This window comes from Bombus vancouverensis, chromosome 4 (genome assembly GCF_051014615.1).
Source record: "Bombus vancouverensis nearcticus chromosome 4, iyBomVanc1_principal, whole genome shotgun sequence".
NCBI lineage: Eukaryota > Metazoa > Arthropoda > Insecta > Hymenoptera > Apidae > Bombus > Bombus vancouverensis.
Window position 1 is genome coordinate 5,275,917 of NC_134914.1, and position 16,175 is coordinate 5,292,091.

A 16,175-nucleotide genomic window follows, 5' to 3' on the forward strand; every position below is an offset into this window, starting at 1 on the left:
GAAGTCTCGGAGGAATGGTGTTACTCTTGTTGTTTTGGAAATTTCACACGAATTACCGTACTATTTTTATCGTGTGTGGGTGAATCAGGTGTCATAGTCGTCTTTGATACTATTTTCGATATCTTCATATTCTCTAAGCCGTTTGCTGGGCGAGATTCGCGCTTAAAAGAAGAACGGAGGTTAGTTTCGGCAGATGTATTGGGGTATGTAGTTTTCTATGAAACCGAGTTTGAAACAAACCGATAAATGTAACAAGATTTGGTTGTGCTGTAAAAACCTTACGGAAATGCTTTGTTTATTTATAATGAATTCTTATTTAAATGCGATATTTTATCTTCTAAGCAACATTTGATTTTGTCTTTATTTGAATTTGTTGTATGCGTTATTTGAACAAGAATATGAATTTTGTTAATAGTAAACATACTTAACTAGGATTCATTCAGTTCTTTTTAATTTGTTTTTTGGACAGAGTTTACATATTATGAAATATCTATAAACTTAAGTTATGAACTTACATCGATATTTAACTGAATTTAGTTTTATAATTAGGTTTACATATGTTATGTTTGATTTTGTGAATACGTATTACAGATAATGATACATATTAGACATATACATAAAAAGAGGGATAATGTATTCTAGCATATTTTGTTAAGCAGTCTAATTAAGTTTTCGATCCACTGATAATATATATCACTGGAATACTTGATTGCATTATTACAATTCGCGGGGGTTAGCTACGAAAGCTGTTGCGTAGGAAGAGCGACAGGGTGTTGAGTAAGTAAATGGTACGGGTAGAATCAAGGAAAGCTAGCAACTAAAGTAATGAGCAAGGGTGAAAGAGAGAGAGAGAGAGAGAGAGAGAGAGAGAGAGAGAGCGCTCGCGCTCGCGCGAGAGAGAGAGAGAGAGAGAGAAAGAGAGCGATAGCGTGGGAGGGGAGGCTCGTGCGCCGGCGAGCAAATCGTGTGTCAGACTCGTGGCAGAGGGGTCAGCGCGAGAGAAAGAACGACACGAACCGAACATTTTCTGGACTTAGCGGGTACGTTTTCACGTTACAAAACGTACACCATTTTTTCATTTTCAATTATTTGTTCATTTTTCTTTATTTTTTCTCAAATCTTCATTTATTTTCTTTTTAACTTATATTTCCATTTTCTTTCTTTCTCTCTTTCTATCGCCTGTGCGCGCGTGTAATTTCCTTTTCGTTTTTTTTTTGTATCGGCAACTTACATTTTTTTATCAACAATGCATTTAGTCTTTATGATCAGTATTAGCGTGAAACAAGTGTAAGAAATGTCCGAACAAATTGTCAGTCTCGGTTATGATCGAGATCAGCATATTCAAGTGTTTGCTCGTTGATTTGTACATACGAAAACGTTTGTAGCTGTGTGACATAGAAATCATTTACATTTAAAGGAACGTGATATATCCGCGGAAGGATGAACGACATGGAAGCTTACGGGGATGGATACATGGAGCCCGAAGAAGAATGGGAGAGGGAAGGTCTTTTGGACCCAGCTTGGGAAAAACAGCAGAAAAAGGTGAGTTGAATTCGTCTCGTTTTTATTTAATAGAATTTTATATATTTCTTTTTGCTTCGATAAAAAAACTTCGATTTAGTTATATAGTACTGGACAACGATATATCATATTGCATATTGAGCGATTGAACTGGTATTTTAATGTTCCTATTTGTGTTGAGTACATTTGTTTAGCCTACTTTTTTGTTTTGCAAATTTGTAAAATGTTATTATTATCTTCACAGTGAAGGTGTTCATTCTGAACGTTTATCACTTACAGAATATTTGCCTACTAGATTTTTGAACTACTGTACATAACCTCACGGAGCACGATACGATTTTCAAATGTTGTATTAGGATACATACGACGGCATATAATAAGCGAATACATCGCATATGATCTTAATGATAATGAAAGTGTCTTATTTTAATTGATTTTATTTTATACAAATTATCAATAGTACGCGATTTTCGCAAATCGAACGAACTTTACTTTTTCAGAGTTAATTTTGTATTTATCGCAAAACATTTAATATCTAATTTTAGTTTCATTTCTGAGAGAAAGACTATCGCTGTTGTCGCTGATCTTCTATTTCTTGTAGATGTTTATGCTTTCCATTATACGTCCGAAATATCTTCTACTTCTCTGTGAATTGTAGGTATTATATTTTAAAATGCTGTGTATAGAGATTAAAACGCAAAGTGTCTTCGATTAACAATGAACGTTTCTTTGACGCAAATTTTGATTCGTAATATACGGAGAGATAATTATGCTAGAAGAAATACCCGGAGAAGATACAAGGGTAGCAGATTAATACGGTGTCAATTGATAAAATGGAACAGCTTCAAGTACGCGTTGAAAATGTTTTCTTCATTTTTGGCAGAGGCTCAAGGCTCTCAAGACCGACTCGATTACATGGGACGTTAGATGTGGCAGCCCTTTGGATTGTATTTTCAGACTTTATGACAAAAATAATCGAGCACTGAGTCATTTTAAGCTATCGTAGTTTCGTTGATGTTCCTCGATTTTTGATCGTTGAAATAAGATTGCGGTATCGTCGGTTTCATTGGCACATGCGACAATTTTGTGATTACTTCGTTACTGGATCGTTTCTTCATTTGTATCAGTCTCGAAGTATCGTTGTTAGAAATACTTAGATATGTAAATTATTACGGAACTATGTTTGTCTGACAATTGGCTCGATGAACCAGAGCCGAGTAGAGTTCTTACAGAATTTGAATCTTATGAAATTACCGTTTCTAATTTTCGTTCCCTATTTTCAGTCTTTTGCCAATGAGAGCTTTATCTTGATATTAATCTTATCTTGATATCACATTCCTGATGTGTTAGTTAATTTATCGATGTTAAATAACACAAATCTGATATTTTTATCGACAATTTATCATATGCTCGAAATAATTTTCAATGTTCTTATTGTTATCATTTCTCGAATTCACAATTTTCAAAAGATATTTTAATTTGCTTACTTAACATTCTAGAAATAAAATCCAAAGATTTGTAGATACTTTTATCTTGGTTATTAAGCATTTTTTGAGGGATATTTTTGACACGTTAACAATCACACTTTAAGATACATAGTACGTAGACTAATTGGAAAAAATCTTCGTGTGATAATATTTCAACCACGAAAGTATATTTGTTTCCTTTAAAAGAAAAATAAGAGTTTCATCTCTCTCATTAATTACCAATAGCATATTTATATCGTTTAATATTTTCATACATGTATCTTTCATACAATGATTAAATATATAGATAGTAACATATTCGGGAAACTAAGCTGTCGGCTAGTTAACTGTATAATTTCTCATAAAATCTCGGCCACTTGGACGGCTTTCGAACTGCGCACGAAACATTCCGGGGGACGGTGATAGGCATTTTTTTCTTTCGCTTTCAAATGGGTCACGTTGCTTGATGCTTTGCGAAAACTCGCTGTTCTTGCGCTTGTTTCACGATTTCCGTTTGACTTTATCTACTTACGAACATCTTGAACGAAACGACTTCTTTCTTCAAATTGCCGAAATTTTTCTATAATTTTGTCGCGTCATTCGAATTAGCTTTGATCCACAGGCTTCGTCTTCGCTGGATACGATCTGTACACGAAAGATACCAACTTAATCGGCTGTTAATTACAGGTTCTCGTTGACGTCTTAATTTTTATTCGTAATCGCATTCTGTGCATAGATACGTGTAATAGAGAAATTTGCGATTGTTGTGGTGGTGAAGTACACTAACGTAGAAACGTGTTGTTGCGGAGAATCGTCGAAGGTTACGGAACTGCTTATCTAGTGTTACTGTCAACTGGTTATTTTACGTGGTGCGATACGGTGATACTCGTTACGGTTCGTCAGGGATATAACAGCACTCATGTATATAAGTATATACTTACTTTCTTCGTCGTTTACGTTCGCATGGAGCTGACATTGCTATATATATATATATATATATAGATAATGCACGCGGTCGAAGACATCGATCATATTCTCTGATCGATCGCCGTTTTCAAATTTAACCGGCGTTTATGCCGATCGTTCACGACACGATCTTACCTGCGATTGTGTAAAGTATGCTGTTCTCTGTTGTCGCACATTGCTCCAAGATCTGATCGTGTAGCGTTCGTGTGAGTAGGGTTCGTAAAGTGACAGCGTGTTACGTATAATCTTTCGATAGGACGAAAGAAGAAAAATCGTTTTAAAAACAATTTGTAACGCGTTCCGGCGATAACAATGAATTGTTTTACCAACCAGAAACTGTACGAATATTGAAAGTTCCAAAGATAGGGGAGGCGCAGAGTTAAAGTTGCGAACGAGCGAGAGCTATCGATCGATTTCTTACTCGATGCGAGCAGAAGATCGTTAACCTTTGAGAAGTTTCGGCTGTACGCCAAATCTTAGATTGGAATCGGGTGACCCACGCATGCTATGCACCAGTAAGTCGATTGTTATGCGATGATAAGTTCCGCGCGCCTGAACACCTTTGCCGGCTGTTTATTGCGAATTCCGCGATTACGCTTCGTTAAAATGCAATCGACACCCACGTTTTACTATTTTCAGCCAACTATTCGCCGTTTGCAAAGGTCGAACGATAATTACGCGAAATATCTGCGTTCAGTGTAACCGGTTGGAATGGTTTCTTGAATGAATTTTCAGTATTTCCACCCGCTGCGGTGATACTGTCCGCAAATAGAACGTCGACCATGATATTTTCCGTTACGTATGATCTTCCAGGATTATTTTCGGCATGCTGTGCGTAGAGAAACGCAATTGATGGCGCAGAGTAACATCTTTTTCCTTGAATTCCTTTACCTCAATCGTTTACATCGCGCGAACCAAAGTCATTGAGTTTCCGCGGCCGATTAGCCCGCGGCGCTACATAACGCGATGTTCAGTCGATCGGTTACGCGACACATTCTCTAGGATCTATCGCAAATAGGACGACGATGTTGCTGAAACCGCTGAACCGCTCTTGTGAAACATGTAAAAATTTCATTTGTTTCATGTAACTAATGTTATTTGATCTAACCGGCCGCATCGCCACCTGTGCTTTATTTCAACGCCGGAATAATAGAATGCTGCGAACCGATAATGTGTTCGTACACCGGTTCTCGTAAATATCTTTTACAACAGTTTCATTGCTACGCGATTTTCACGTGTATCATAAAAGTAACTTGGCAATTTCGTTCTCCTGTCGTGTGTTTCAAGGTACAGCGGAGTTGCGTAGAAAGGATTCGTTAATTGGCCGCTTTGGCCAATAATTTTTCACCGACTATGAAGGATACGTATATGTATATGTACGTATAGCGCGTCGTGTAACTGTTAATGGTAAGAACAGAGTAGAAGTTTCAGCTATCTTATGGAAGTTTGACACAAACGAAAAGAAATTCAATGCCAGAATTTAAGAATAGATATAAGTTGCAAGCGTGTTCACGCGCGATATTTAGAATTTGGGTTACGTGAATTATGTGCATCGTATTCAGGGCGTTTCGTGTTTAACTGCGTTTATTTTTGGTGCAACTGCAGGTAGCTGTAAAAATTTTGTGTAGACAGTCGGATTTATATACTTTTCTACTTACATTTGTCCCGACAGCCCGTTACAACGATATAGCCAGCAAAAGATTTATTTGATCGTGCGTAGCGTGAAATGATTTTGGCGATCGATCGTTCGATCGACCGAGAGTATATCTTGCAAATAAAAATCATCTGTTTATATCGTGTCATTAACTCATTGACACGCGAGACATTCTTTCCGTTTATAAAAGGATGGGCATGAGTCACGAACGTAAGTAAAGAAAACCTCGTAACTCCATTGTTATTCTGTGCAACTATGGTTGTATAGTTTGTTTACATAACTCGATATTCGGTTTACTTTTGTAAAGTTACCGTTTATGTAACGGAATTTGTTTGTCCGGTAATATTTGTAACCTTTTGTATTGTGCAATTACAGGAAAAAGCAAAGAAACGTTGGATATTTATAGAAATACAGCAATAGCTACGATGAAAAAGTTACGAGATTATAAAATCCTCGCGAATTCTCACGAAACTTATTTTTGAAACAGAATTCGGTTCTTCAAGAGAAACACGACCATGGTTCTCGTATAGATATAGATCAAATGATTTATCAGCAATGAATTTAATCGTGTTGTAATTTCTGTGCCATTCATCAGTTTTCAATTTTTCCTTTATTTCTAACTTTTTTGCTTAGCCGTTGAAATAGAGCGCCCCTGCCCCCCCCCCCCCCCCTCCGCTCTCTTCCTCTTCGGTTCCAGTAAATATATCGGTGATTGAACTAAAATCCAAATAGCTTATACCTACGAATGATAAATTAAAGAATGTGGAAATATTAATTTAATATTCTGATTGAAAATAAAACGGATCAGAACGTGTTCGAAATGCTTCAGCGCTCAGCGCGGGAGGAGTCAATGTTTTACAAATAGATCTTAGAGCGCTCGTAGAAGTTAAGGTGGCTCATGTCCAATTTTGGCCGGTCGCGCTTCACGCTAGCCGTATTAAATTTCAGGCAATATTTTTCTCTCTCTGCCCATTCCCCTTTAAAAAAATTTGCAAGTATCGATATCGTTTCTTTTTCACATCTTTATGCATTTTTCAACAACCTAGGGTTGACTGTAACGATATTATCAATAATATCGTCAAATCAATGATTGTATATAATACTTGTTTTTATCGAACTTATTATATTGTATTCTCGGAGAAATATAATTTGTAATTAATGAAATAATAAGAAACGTGTCTGTTTTCAACATTTATTTATGTTACCATGCTACATTATTCTTTAATTGTATTTCAAACTAAATTAAAAGCTTTTTTTTGTAAGATATGTTCATTAATGCTACATGCTATATATTAGAAGATAGGAGAAGAAGATATCTGTGTGATATTTATTTTTGTATAAATCGAATATTGCAATATTTAACAAATAAATAACTGTTTTTCAAATAAAGTATGTTTCAAGTCAATTGCTTCATTTAACCATGGGATATGGTATAAAGTAATTGGGATCGTTATCGTGTGTTTGAGTATATCGAATTTTATGCTTCAAGATATCAAAGGTTTGAAAATCTTTAGCCTGGGCAATGGGAAGCACAGTTTAAGAACCGGGACAGGAGATATATATAGCAGGAGGGATTGGGGTCGTTACTAAAATATATGCTAAGCAGCATTCAAGCTCAATTCTCCATTTTAAATTCTTTGTAACCGTGAAACATTACTGTTTAATCGATCCTGTAGAGATTGAGATATTGAGAAAAAAGATATCGAGATATTATTGAGAAATTAGAAATAGATAAATAGAAAATGAGTGAACATCAATGTTATGTTTATATTTGCAGACATTCACAGCATGGTGCAATTCGCACCTTCGCAAAGCTGGAACCGCTATCGAATCGATCGAAGAAGACTTTAGAAATGGACTGAAATTGATGTTACTACTTGAAGTAATTTCTGGCGAAACTCTGCCAAGACCAGACAGAGGCAAAATGAGGTTCCACAAGATCGCGAATGTGAATAAAGCTCTTGATTACATTGCCAGTAAAGGTGTAAAATTAGTTTCTATCGGAGCAGAGGGTAAATATCATGATTCTTTGAACAGTTCCTTCTAGGAGTTGAGTAAAGTTGAATAAAATGCAAGGTCATTGTTTAATTTTTACCAGAAATCGTGGATGGCAACTTGAAGATGACATTGGGCATGATCTGGACCATCATTTTGAGATTTGCTATTCAAGACATTTCTGTGGAAGAAATGACTGCTAAAGAGGGTCTTTTGCTGTGGTGTCAACGTAAAACTGCACCGTATAAAAATGTCAATGTTCAAAACTTCCATCTATCCTTCAAGGATGGGTTGGCGTTTTGCGCGCTCATTCATCGTCATCGCCCTGATTTGATTGATTACAATAAACTTAGCAAGGATAATCCTTTAGAAAATTTGAACACTGCCTTTGATGTTGCTGAAAAGTATCTCGACATTCCTCGTATGTTAGATCCCGATGGTAAGTATATATATATATATTTTTTTTTTAAACGTTTCGTCACATTCAAAGCAAATGTTAAATGCGTTACACTTTGCATACTGTCGATTAACGTGATAGAGATATTTTTTAACCAAATAGTTTAGGCATTTTGTTGGGGTTCAGGATGGAACTACGATCAGATGAGCTTTTTCTGTCACTTAAACGAATAGATTCTTAATATTATATTCCCTTGATATCATATAGATTTGATCAACACCCCCAAGCCAGATGAGCGTGCAATCATGACGTACGTGTCCTGCTACTACCATGCGTTCCAAGGTGCTCAGCAGGTCAGCGTAAAGAAATGCGTGTTGTTCCCTTACTTTGGTTACAAAACGACCTGTGCTATCTTTCACTAATACACTATCATCGTATACTTACACTTAACAGTGTTTCATCATGCTAATTTCATTGTATAACTTATACTTGTTTTATGTTCAAATGCTACGTACTTACAGACAAAATGTTGACTGTTGGAAAGATTTTCTTGATTTATCTATAGGTTTGTTTCCGTTACCCCTACAATGTACACTGTACAGCCAATTCATGATATTAGCTAGAGACAATTAATATATTTCTAATACATCAATGAGAATTACAAATATCAATTAAAATTACACTCCTTGATAGAAGACAAACAAAATTTTTCAGTGGACATTCTTAAGCTAACATTGCATGGTTTGAGTTTTTCCGAATGTGTTTTTCTAGATATGCGAAATACAGCAATGCCTGATGAGAGAGCTGTGATGACCTACGTTTCCTCATACTACCACTGCTTTAGCGGTGCACAAAAGGTGTGTGTTTGCATTTGAAATTAACCTATAACACATAAAAATCGTATTATCTGTGTACAATTTACTCGTTGAATGTTTAACCACAACTAAATTGGAAACAAATTTCCGATGATATGCTTTTACCCAAACATATCGACGCACATATAGCGGTTACAACGATACATTGAAGATCTCCGTTTCCTAAGGCGAATTTCTACTTTTCATTGTAGGCAGAGACTGCCGCAAACAGAATATGTAAAGTTCTAAAAGTGAATCAAGAAAATGAGAGACTCATGGAAGAATACGAACGACTGGCATCTGATTTACTGGAATGGATAAGACGAACCATGCCTTGGTTGGCTAGTCGTCAGACCGATAATTCCCTTGCCGGTTGTCAGAAAAAATTAGAAGAATATAGAACGTACCGTCGTAAGCATAAACCACCGCGAGTTGAGCAAAAAGCCAAACTCGAAACGAATTTTAACACTTTACAAACGAAACTGCGACTCAGCAATCGACCTGCTTATATGCCAACTGAAGGAAAAATGGTATCCGATATAAATAAGGCTTGGAAAGGTAAAATATTCTAACACTTGTGTCAACTCTGATGACGAAGTAACAAGTACTTTTGACGAAAGTACCAAGATCATTTGATTCGATTATAGGTTTAGAGTTGGCAGAGAAGTCATTCGAAGAATGGCTCTTGTCGGAAATGATGCGTCTCGAGCGTTTGGAACATTTGGCTCAGAAATTTAAACATAAAGCTGATGCTCATGAAGAATGGACTGCAGGAAAGGAAGAGATGCTCACATCACAACATTTCCGACAGTGCAAACTCAATGAACTCAAAGCTTTGAAGAAAAAGCATGAAGCTTTCGAATCTGATCTTGCGGCGCATCAGGATCGCGTGGAACAGATAGCTGCTATTGCTCAGGAGCTCAAGTAATTTTGCAAAATACTTGCACCAAATTATTTTGAAGATATGTTCATAATAACATTGGTACTTTCTTTTATAGTACCTTGGAGTATCACGATAGTGCGTCCGTTAATGCTAGATGTCAACGAATTTGCGACCAATGGGATCGCTTGGGTACTCTTACCCAACGTAGACGTCAGGCGTTAGATGAGGCCGAACGTATTCTTGAAAAGATCGACGTCCTACATTTGGAATTCGCTAAACGAGCTGCTGTAAGTTTATATTATTACGTATGTGGTAAAAAATCTTTTCCGGAATTTAATGATTATGACATAATTTTTAGCCGTTCAATAATTGGTTGGATGGAACCAGGGAAGATCTAGTAGATATGTTTATCGTTCATACGATGGAGGAAATCCAAGGTTTAATGGATGCTCATGCTGCGTTTAAAGCAACTCTTGGAGAAGCTGATAAAGAATACAATGCTATTGTGGGATTAGTGCGTGAAGTTGAATCAACAGTCAAACAGTTCCAAATTCCGGGAGGTCTTGAAAATCCGTACACTACTCTCACTGCTTTGGACCTTACGAAGAAATGGAGCGATGTCAGACAACTTGTACCTCAGCGTGACGGTACACTGCAAGCGGAACTTCGCAAACAACAGAATAATGAATTACTTCGACGACAGTTTGCTGAGAAAGCTAATGCCGTTGGTCCGTGGATAGAACGTCAACTAGACGCAGTTACAGCTATTGGTCTCGGTCTTCAGGGTACTTTGGAAGATCAATTACATCGTCTGAAGGAATATGAACAAGCGGTTTATCAATACAAAGCTCATCTTGAAGAACTGGAGAAGATTCACCAAGCTGTCCAAGAAGGCATGATATTTGAGAACCGATACACTCAATATACGATGGAAACTTTACGAGTTGGATGGGAACAATTACTTACTTCGATAAATCGTAACATTAATGAAGTCGAGAACCAAATTCTTACTAGAGATTCGAAGGTAACATTCTTTTTTTTTTTAAATTATCTCTTCATCTTTTTTCCAACGACTAAAATAAATTTAATATGTATTGTAGGGTATTACGCAAGAACAACTTAATGAATTTCGTAGTAGTTTCAATCATTTTGACAAGAACCGTACAGGTAGATTGGCTCCTGATGAATTCAAATCCTGTCTTGTTTCTCTGGGTTATTCCATTGGAAAGGATAGGCAAGGTGACATCGATTTCCAGCGTATTCTGGCTATTGTTGATCCAAATAATTCTGGTTACGTACATTTCGATGCGTTCCTAGACTTTATGACTCGAGAATCTACAGATACAGACACAGCCGAGCAAGTAATCGATAGTTTCCGTATACTTGCTGGAGACAAGGTTTGCATACTTTTATCTAAATGATCACAATTTTATTTCGAAATATTAATTAATTATTATTTTTATCGTTTAGCCATACATTTTGGCCGACGAACTGAGGAGAGAATTGCCACCTGATCAGGCTGAATACTGTATTCAGCGAATGCCTCCATACAAGGGACCGAATGCAATCCCTGGAGCATTGGATTATCGTTCATTCTCTACTGCTCTATACGGTGAATCAGATTTGTAAGGATACATATCAAAAATCATGAAAACTTTTTGGACGATTTCCATTTTAAAAAGCAGATGAAATGTTATTTGAAACGTATGTCGCACGTTTTGGTACTCTAACCCATCTTTATAAATTGAGAATCTCAACGCGATCAAAGAATCATTGACTAGCCTCAAGAAATATAGTATAATATTCGGAGCGTTTGGGATGAAAAGGCTCTAATACGTTTATACGTGTCACGAGTTAGCAATTTTTTATTCGTGATATTTTTTTAACGTAAAGGAACCTGAGAGCTATACCGATAAATTTTGATACACTGATATTTGCTAAGATGTCTATTCTCTATCGTTATCACGAGATGAAATTGACGTATAGCGCTCAATGAAGGTGGTCCGTACTTAAATAAGTCTGTACAGTGACAATAAATATACACAATTTAGATACCTTGACGTTAAAAGAGTAGCACAATCGAATACAACAGATTCTTCTAGAACGTTTGCTTCTTGCCTATGTTTATGGTGAGTCCTATAATTAGTAAGTTAATGTTTCAATTGTATATAAACATGTCCGAGAAGTCACACGAGTACCAATAATAGAGAGAATAATAAGCATTTCCTTTCCGTAAACGTTCCAGAAAAGGAGAGGATAATATAGTTCCATAAATGATTAATATGTTAAAATGGAAAACGTGATTAAACGGTTTATTACGTACAATTTTCGCATGCATCGATATTGCAGTCGTACATATTGTTCAAAAAATATTCCATTTTATTAGGAGTATTTGTATATTTTTGAAAAAGCTGTTTAAATCGTATCATACAAAAAATAGCTTAATTTTTCCTTGGAAAGAAAAGTTTGATTTGTCTAAACGAGATGATTGTTTCAGTTGAAAAACTAAATATGAGTATCTCACAGTTCCTATTCATATATAATCCAGCAGGAGATGATGGGATTTTTTATAAAATAAGCTTTGGAAAGAAACAGTTACTCAGATTCAAACGTAAGGCGCAAATCGATGTTCGTAAAATATGCGAAAATTCATAATGTGTGTATAAATTAATAATATTAACGATATAAACGAATATTTGGAAATTCGTACATATGTACGAAACGACTTTCTCGCTAAGAATCCAGAAAATACTACGCTCGAAATCGAACACAACATTCATATTTTTTTATAATAAGCGGCATAACGAATTCTTAACGAAAGAGGGGGGGGCCGCTTTTACATTTCGTAAATCGTATATTAAATAATAATGCGAAACGATGCTAAAGAAAGCAAATTATTTATTTATTTGAATTAAACGATTATTTATTATTGTTCCGATAATTAATTATGGTAGTAAAACAAAGCCACTTTTTCAAAGTATTTATTTTTATAAATATTTGACAGAAGTGATAAATGAAAGGCCAATGTAATATAAGACCCATTATGTAAAATTTTCAAATAGCAACCGCCATTCTTTGTGTCATGTTTATTAGATCACAATTTATATTCAGCAGTCTAAATATCATTTTGTCGAATCATTGTTATTTAAGGTCATGGAAGACGCTCGTGTGTGAAATGCAATTACTTATTCGAGAGGAGAAAAAAGTACTGTGACGTTTTTTGCTTTGAACTAGTGCTTCTTTAATATGTATCTTAACGCGTTTTATGAGTTCACTTTAATTCCTCTTACATTTATTTTTGTTAAAAAATAAAATTATTATTGGGCTTTTTATAGAAATGAACAACATAAAAAGAACTGGGGAGATCTACTGAACAGTATATACTGAGGCATATATATATAAATACACAGATACACATGCACACGCGCACGCACACGACATATATACACAGAAGGTTGAGATTATGAACATTCATTTTGATATCGAAACATAATGAATCTGTAACAAGTACATATGTGTTCAATGTATGTATAGCCGAAAGAAATAGTTTTGAAAATCAAATTGTTCGATGCGTTCATATCGTATTGTGTATACGTATACATTCTCATTAATAATCACATATATGTATAATTATAATTCTTATAATTTTAAATCATTTAATGTAACTTCTACAATCTTAATTCGATCTACACATCAGTTGGACAATCGTATCGTATTGCATATTACACTTGTCAACTATTCTACCTATTTTTGTTTTATCAGTTCCATCTTCCTCAGCTAGTTTAATAACAAAAAGCATTGTAAAATCAAACTATGAGAAAATAAAAAATGGTCTTTAAAGAGAGAAAGAGAGGGAGAGAAAGAGAGCGAAAGAGAGAGAGAGAGAGATAGAAAGAGAGATAGAGAGAGAGAGAGAAGACCGTTCAAGTTTTATATCAAAAATAAAGCGACAAGATTGGGTAGTTATTTTTAACGTATCCTAATATGCGTCATATCAAGTGGGCGATATAACAAAGGCTATTTAAATAAAAATTTCTAACAGTGTGGTTAAAAATGAATGCTTTTATTCCAAACGTAAAACTTATTATATATGTAATTCCGATTCAACGTTTTTGATCGAGTGCAAAGAGTTTTACAAGTACATGTATTTTACAAAGATACACTTTATTAAGTTTCTCGGTACTACATGTACTAACGCTTAAGTTATTTCATCGATACGCCATGCAATAAAGTAAACTAGATCTATGTATATACAATAACTATAATATTTACAGACAAATTTTTAACTATAATATCACCACGCTTCGTTTCCGTTAGATATGGCTACATGCGTTTGTAAAAATTTAGCCGAATCTTTCTTGTTCGTTGTATAATGAATTGGTCATGATTTAGTTTAAATATGAATTAAAAATTACTTTATGTCTGATCTATGCGACTTTTAAGACATCGTTTAATTAATGATTTAGGAGAAATTATTCTTTGCAGCCAAGTCCGGCTGACCAATTGCAAATACCACCGACCGGATCAAAGGATAGTTTATCGGGACAAGTGTACTCAGCTCCGATTACCTGACCGTTCACCATTCTGGCGCAAGTAATAAATTTTTTGCAAGAGTCGGGGTGTGGAAAATTGCCTTGATCCAGACATCGGAAGGTTCCTTTGCTGGTGAGGAAGAGTTTTCCGTTGAAAGTAGATTTTCCAACCACCGATTCCTCCTCGTCCTCGTAATAATCGTAGTCGATAACAGGCGGTCGCCTAGGTCTTGTCGTTACATTTTGTAGAGTTTTATCCTTCGTCTTTGACTTTTGTCGATCTCTGAGACTCGGGGTGAATCTGAGGGTAGCCCTGCTTGTTGTCGCGTCCGTTCTAGGTGCAACCGTAGTGCTTATTTTGCGCCTCAGACCGTTCCTTAACGGTGTTCGACCTGATTGTGTAACTCTATTAGTTATTCGATCTCCAAAAACAAAAGAGACTAGAAGAATCCCGTTAGCACCCATGGAAGAACATAAAAGATGCATCAGCACGCATATGATTTATCCAGCGTGAAGAACGAGATGTGCCTGCACACGTAAGGATACAGGCAAAAAGGGAAAGAGTATCAATGTGCGTAAAAGTTATAATTGCATTAGTATTCATATTGGGCGTTGATACAGACGGTGATGGAAAAGGTGAAGAACATGATTGCAATTATAATAGAGTAGAAATGTATGGAAAGGACAAAAATATTAGCAAAACAGGTGAACGATTATGAAGTCGACGAGGTAGAGTTCTCAAAAGATGTTGATTAGCTTCCATTAGACCCCCAACAATGAAGTACATCTTCAATAAGAATAAAATGTGATTAGTTCTTGATGGTAACCTCGGCTCCTTAAAGGTTTTATAGTGTTTGAGTATCAGAATGGAAGAAGTACACGAATTAGAAGTAAGTAAATGGAAAAGTATCGTCCTCATCGATTGATTCGAAGAGTATGAGAAAATATAAGTCGAAAATTGCAGTGCAATGAGAAATTATGTCCCAAGTGATCCATGAACAAGAGTGAAATATGCGACTTAACATTTTAGTTTATATAAATTAAGAAATCTGATGGTGGAGGATTTAACAAGTTGAGTGTACCCGTAGCTGATGTTTGTGGAGATGGTGGATCTGCCAAAGTCACCGCGAATTCTTGTGCTCTACTACTTTGATCGATATCTTTTTCAGATTTCGGTGTTTCTGTTCTTTCATCCACGGCATCTAAAACACAATATAGAAACGTGTCTGTAAATTGTTTCTACAATTATTTAATAATATATTCTTCGAAAACTTTTTATTTTATTTGATTAACGGAGAGCATCGATTAAAGGAGATTTGAATTTCAAACATGTCGCGCACACAATTGTTTACACAAACGCACGCGTTTCTAATAGTACGATACCTGGTCGACGCGGCGTTGTGCTTCGCAATAATTGGCGGGACGCGGCGTGATCACGTTACAGAGTTTCGAGTGTAGAGTATTATGGTTATGTGTAGATTTTATATTATCGTATCATCACTTACCGAGTTTTTCGTTAGCAAGAGTTTGAGACTTTCCGTCGTTCGAATGAGTTTTTCGATGATTCGCGAATGTGTTGGAAGTTTTGCTTTGCAATGTCGCCAAATTGAATGTAGTGGGTTTCCTCAACCTGGTTGATGGCAAATTTCCTGGTGTACGAGATGTTACCGTACTCTTCGAGGAATTCACCTGTTCGTAGAGCATACGCAGATTGTATTTTGTTTAGGTTCGTTAGAACGGTAAGTAGAATTTTCTCATCGGTCAATCAAAAAATATTAGTCGACGGTCAATTGGTATAAGTTATGAACAAGAAGCTGATGTTACGAAGTATTTAATATGTCGAGAACGAGTTCGTGAACGATTTTTTTTTATAACCGATTAATGAAATTTGATTAGTGAAACATTAC

General features: G+C 35.8%; 2 protein-coding genes and 1 long non-coding RNA gene across 9 annotated transcripts in view; 1 reads left to right on the plus strand and 2 right to left on the minus strand.

The window, feature by feature from the left end:
* Actn (alpha actinin) lies at window positions 1-14,164 on the plus strand. 5 transcript variants are annotated; one of them, XM_033342097.2, is made up of 12 exons: window positions 908-1,040; window positions 1,418-1,542; window positions 7,385-7,619; window positions 7,706-8,041; window positions 8,267-8,356; window positions 8,771-8,856; window positions 9,066-9,411; window positions 9,501-9,777; window positions 9,852-10,023; window positions 10,095-10,760; window positions 10,837-11,133; window positions 11,207-14,164. In XM_033342097.2, exons 2-12 carry the CDS (start codon window positions 1,441-1,443, stop codon window positions 11,363-11,365), a joined length of 2,766 nt encoding a protein of 921 aa, XP_033197988.1. In that variant the 5' UTR covers window positions 908-1,040; window positions 1,418-1,440; the 3' UTR covers window positions 11,366-14,164. The 5 variants fall into 5 exon arrangements, with proteins under 5 accessions (XP_033197985.1, XP_033197986.1, XP_033197988.1 ...); XM_033342094.2 differs by lacking the exons at window positions 908-1,040; window positions 8,771-8,856 and adding an exon at window positions 1-203 and having other exon boundaries at window positions 8,267-8,352; XM_033342095.2 differs by lacking the exons at window positions 908-1,040; window positions 8,771-8,856 and adding an exon at window positions 1-179 and having other exon boundaries at window positions 8,267-8,352.
* Window positions 1,430-4,711, minus strand: LOC143302582 (uncharacterized). 2 transcript variants are annotated; one of them, XR_013058187.1, is made up of 3 exons: window positions 4,284-4,711; window positions 4,089-4,199; window positions 1,430-3,632 (listed from the first exon to the last, which is right to left on the minus strand). It is a non-coding gene; the product is annotated as an uncharacterized LOC143302582 (long non-coding RNA). The 2 variants fall into 2 exon arrangements; XR_013058186.1 differs by having other exon boundaries at window positions 4,089-4,617.
* LOC117160955 (uncharacterized) overlaps window positions 13,882-16,175 on the minus strand; it is a 20,798-nt gene continuing 18,504 nt past the window's right edge. For both annotated transcript variants that reach the window (XM_076617838.1, XM_033342086.2), the window contains 3 exons: window positions 15,774-15,957; window positions 15,351-15,470; window positions 13,882-14,660 (listed from right to left, as the gene is read on the minus strand). In XM_076617838.1, the coding sequence (XP_076473953.1) occupies window positions 14,209-14,660; window positions 15,351-15,470; window positions 15,774-15,957 (756 nt within the window). In that variant the 3' untranslated portion in view covers window positions 13,882-14,208. The remainder of the gene's footprint in view (window positions 14,661-15,350; window positions 15,471-15,773; window positions 15,958-16,175) is intronic.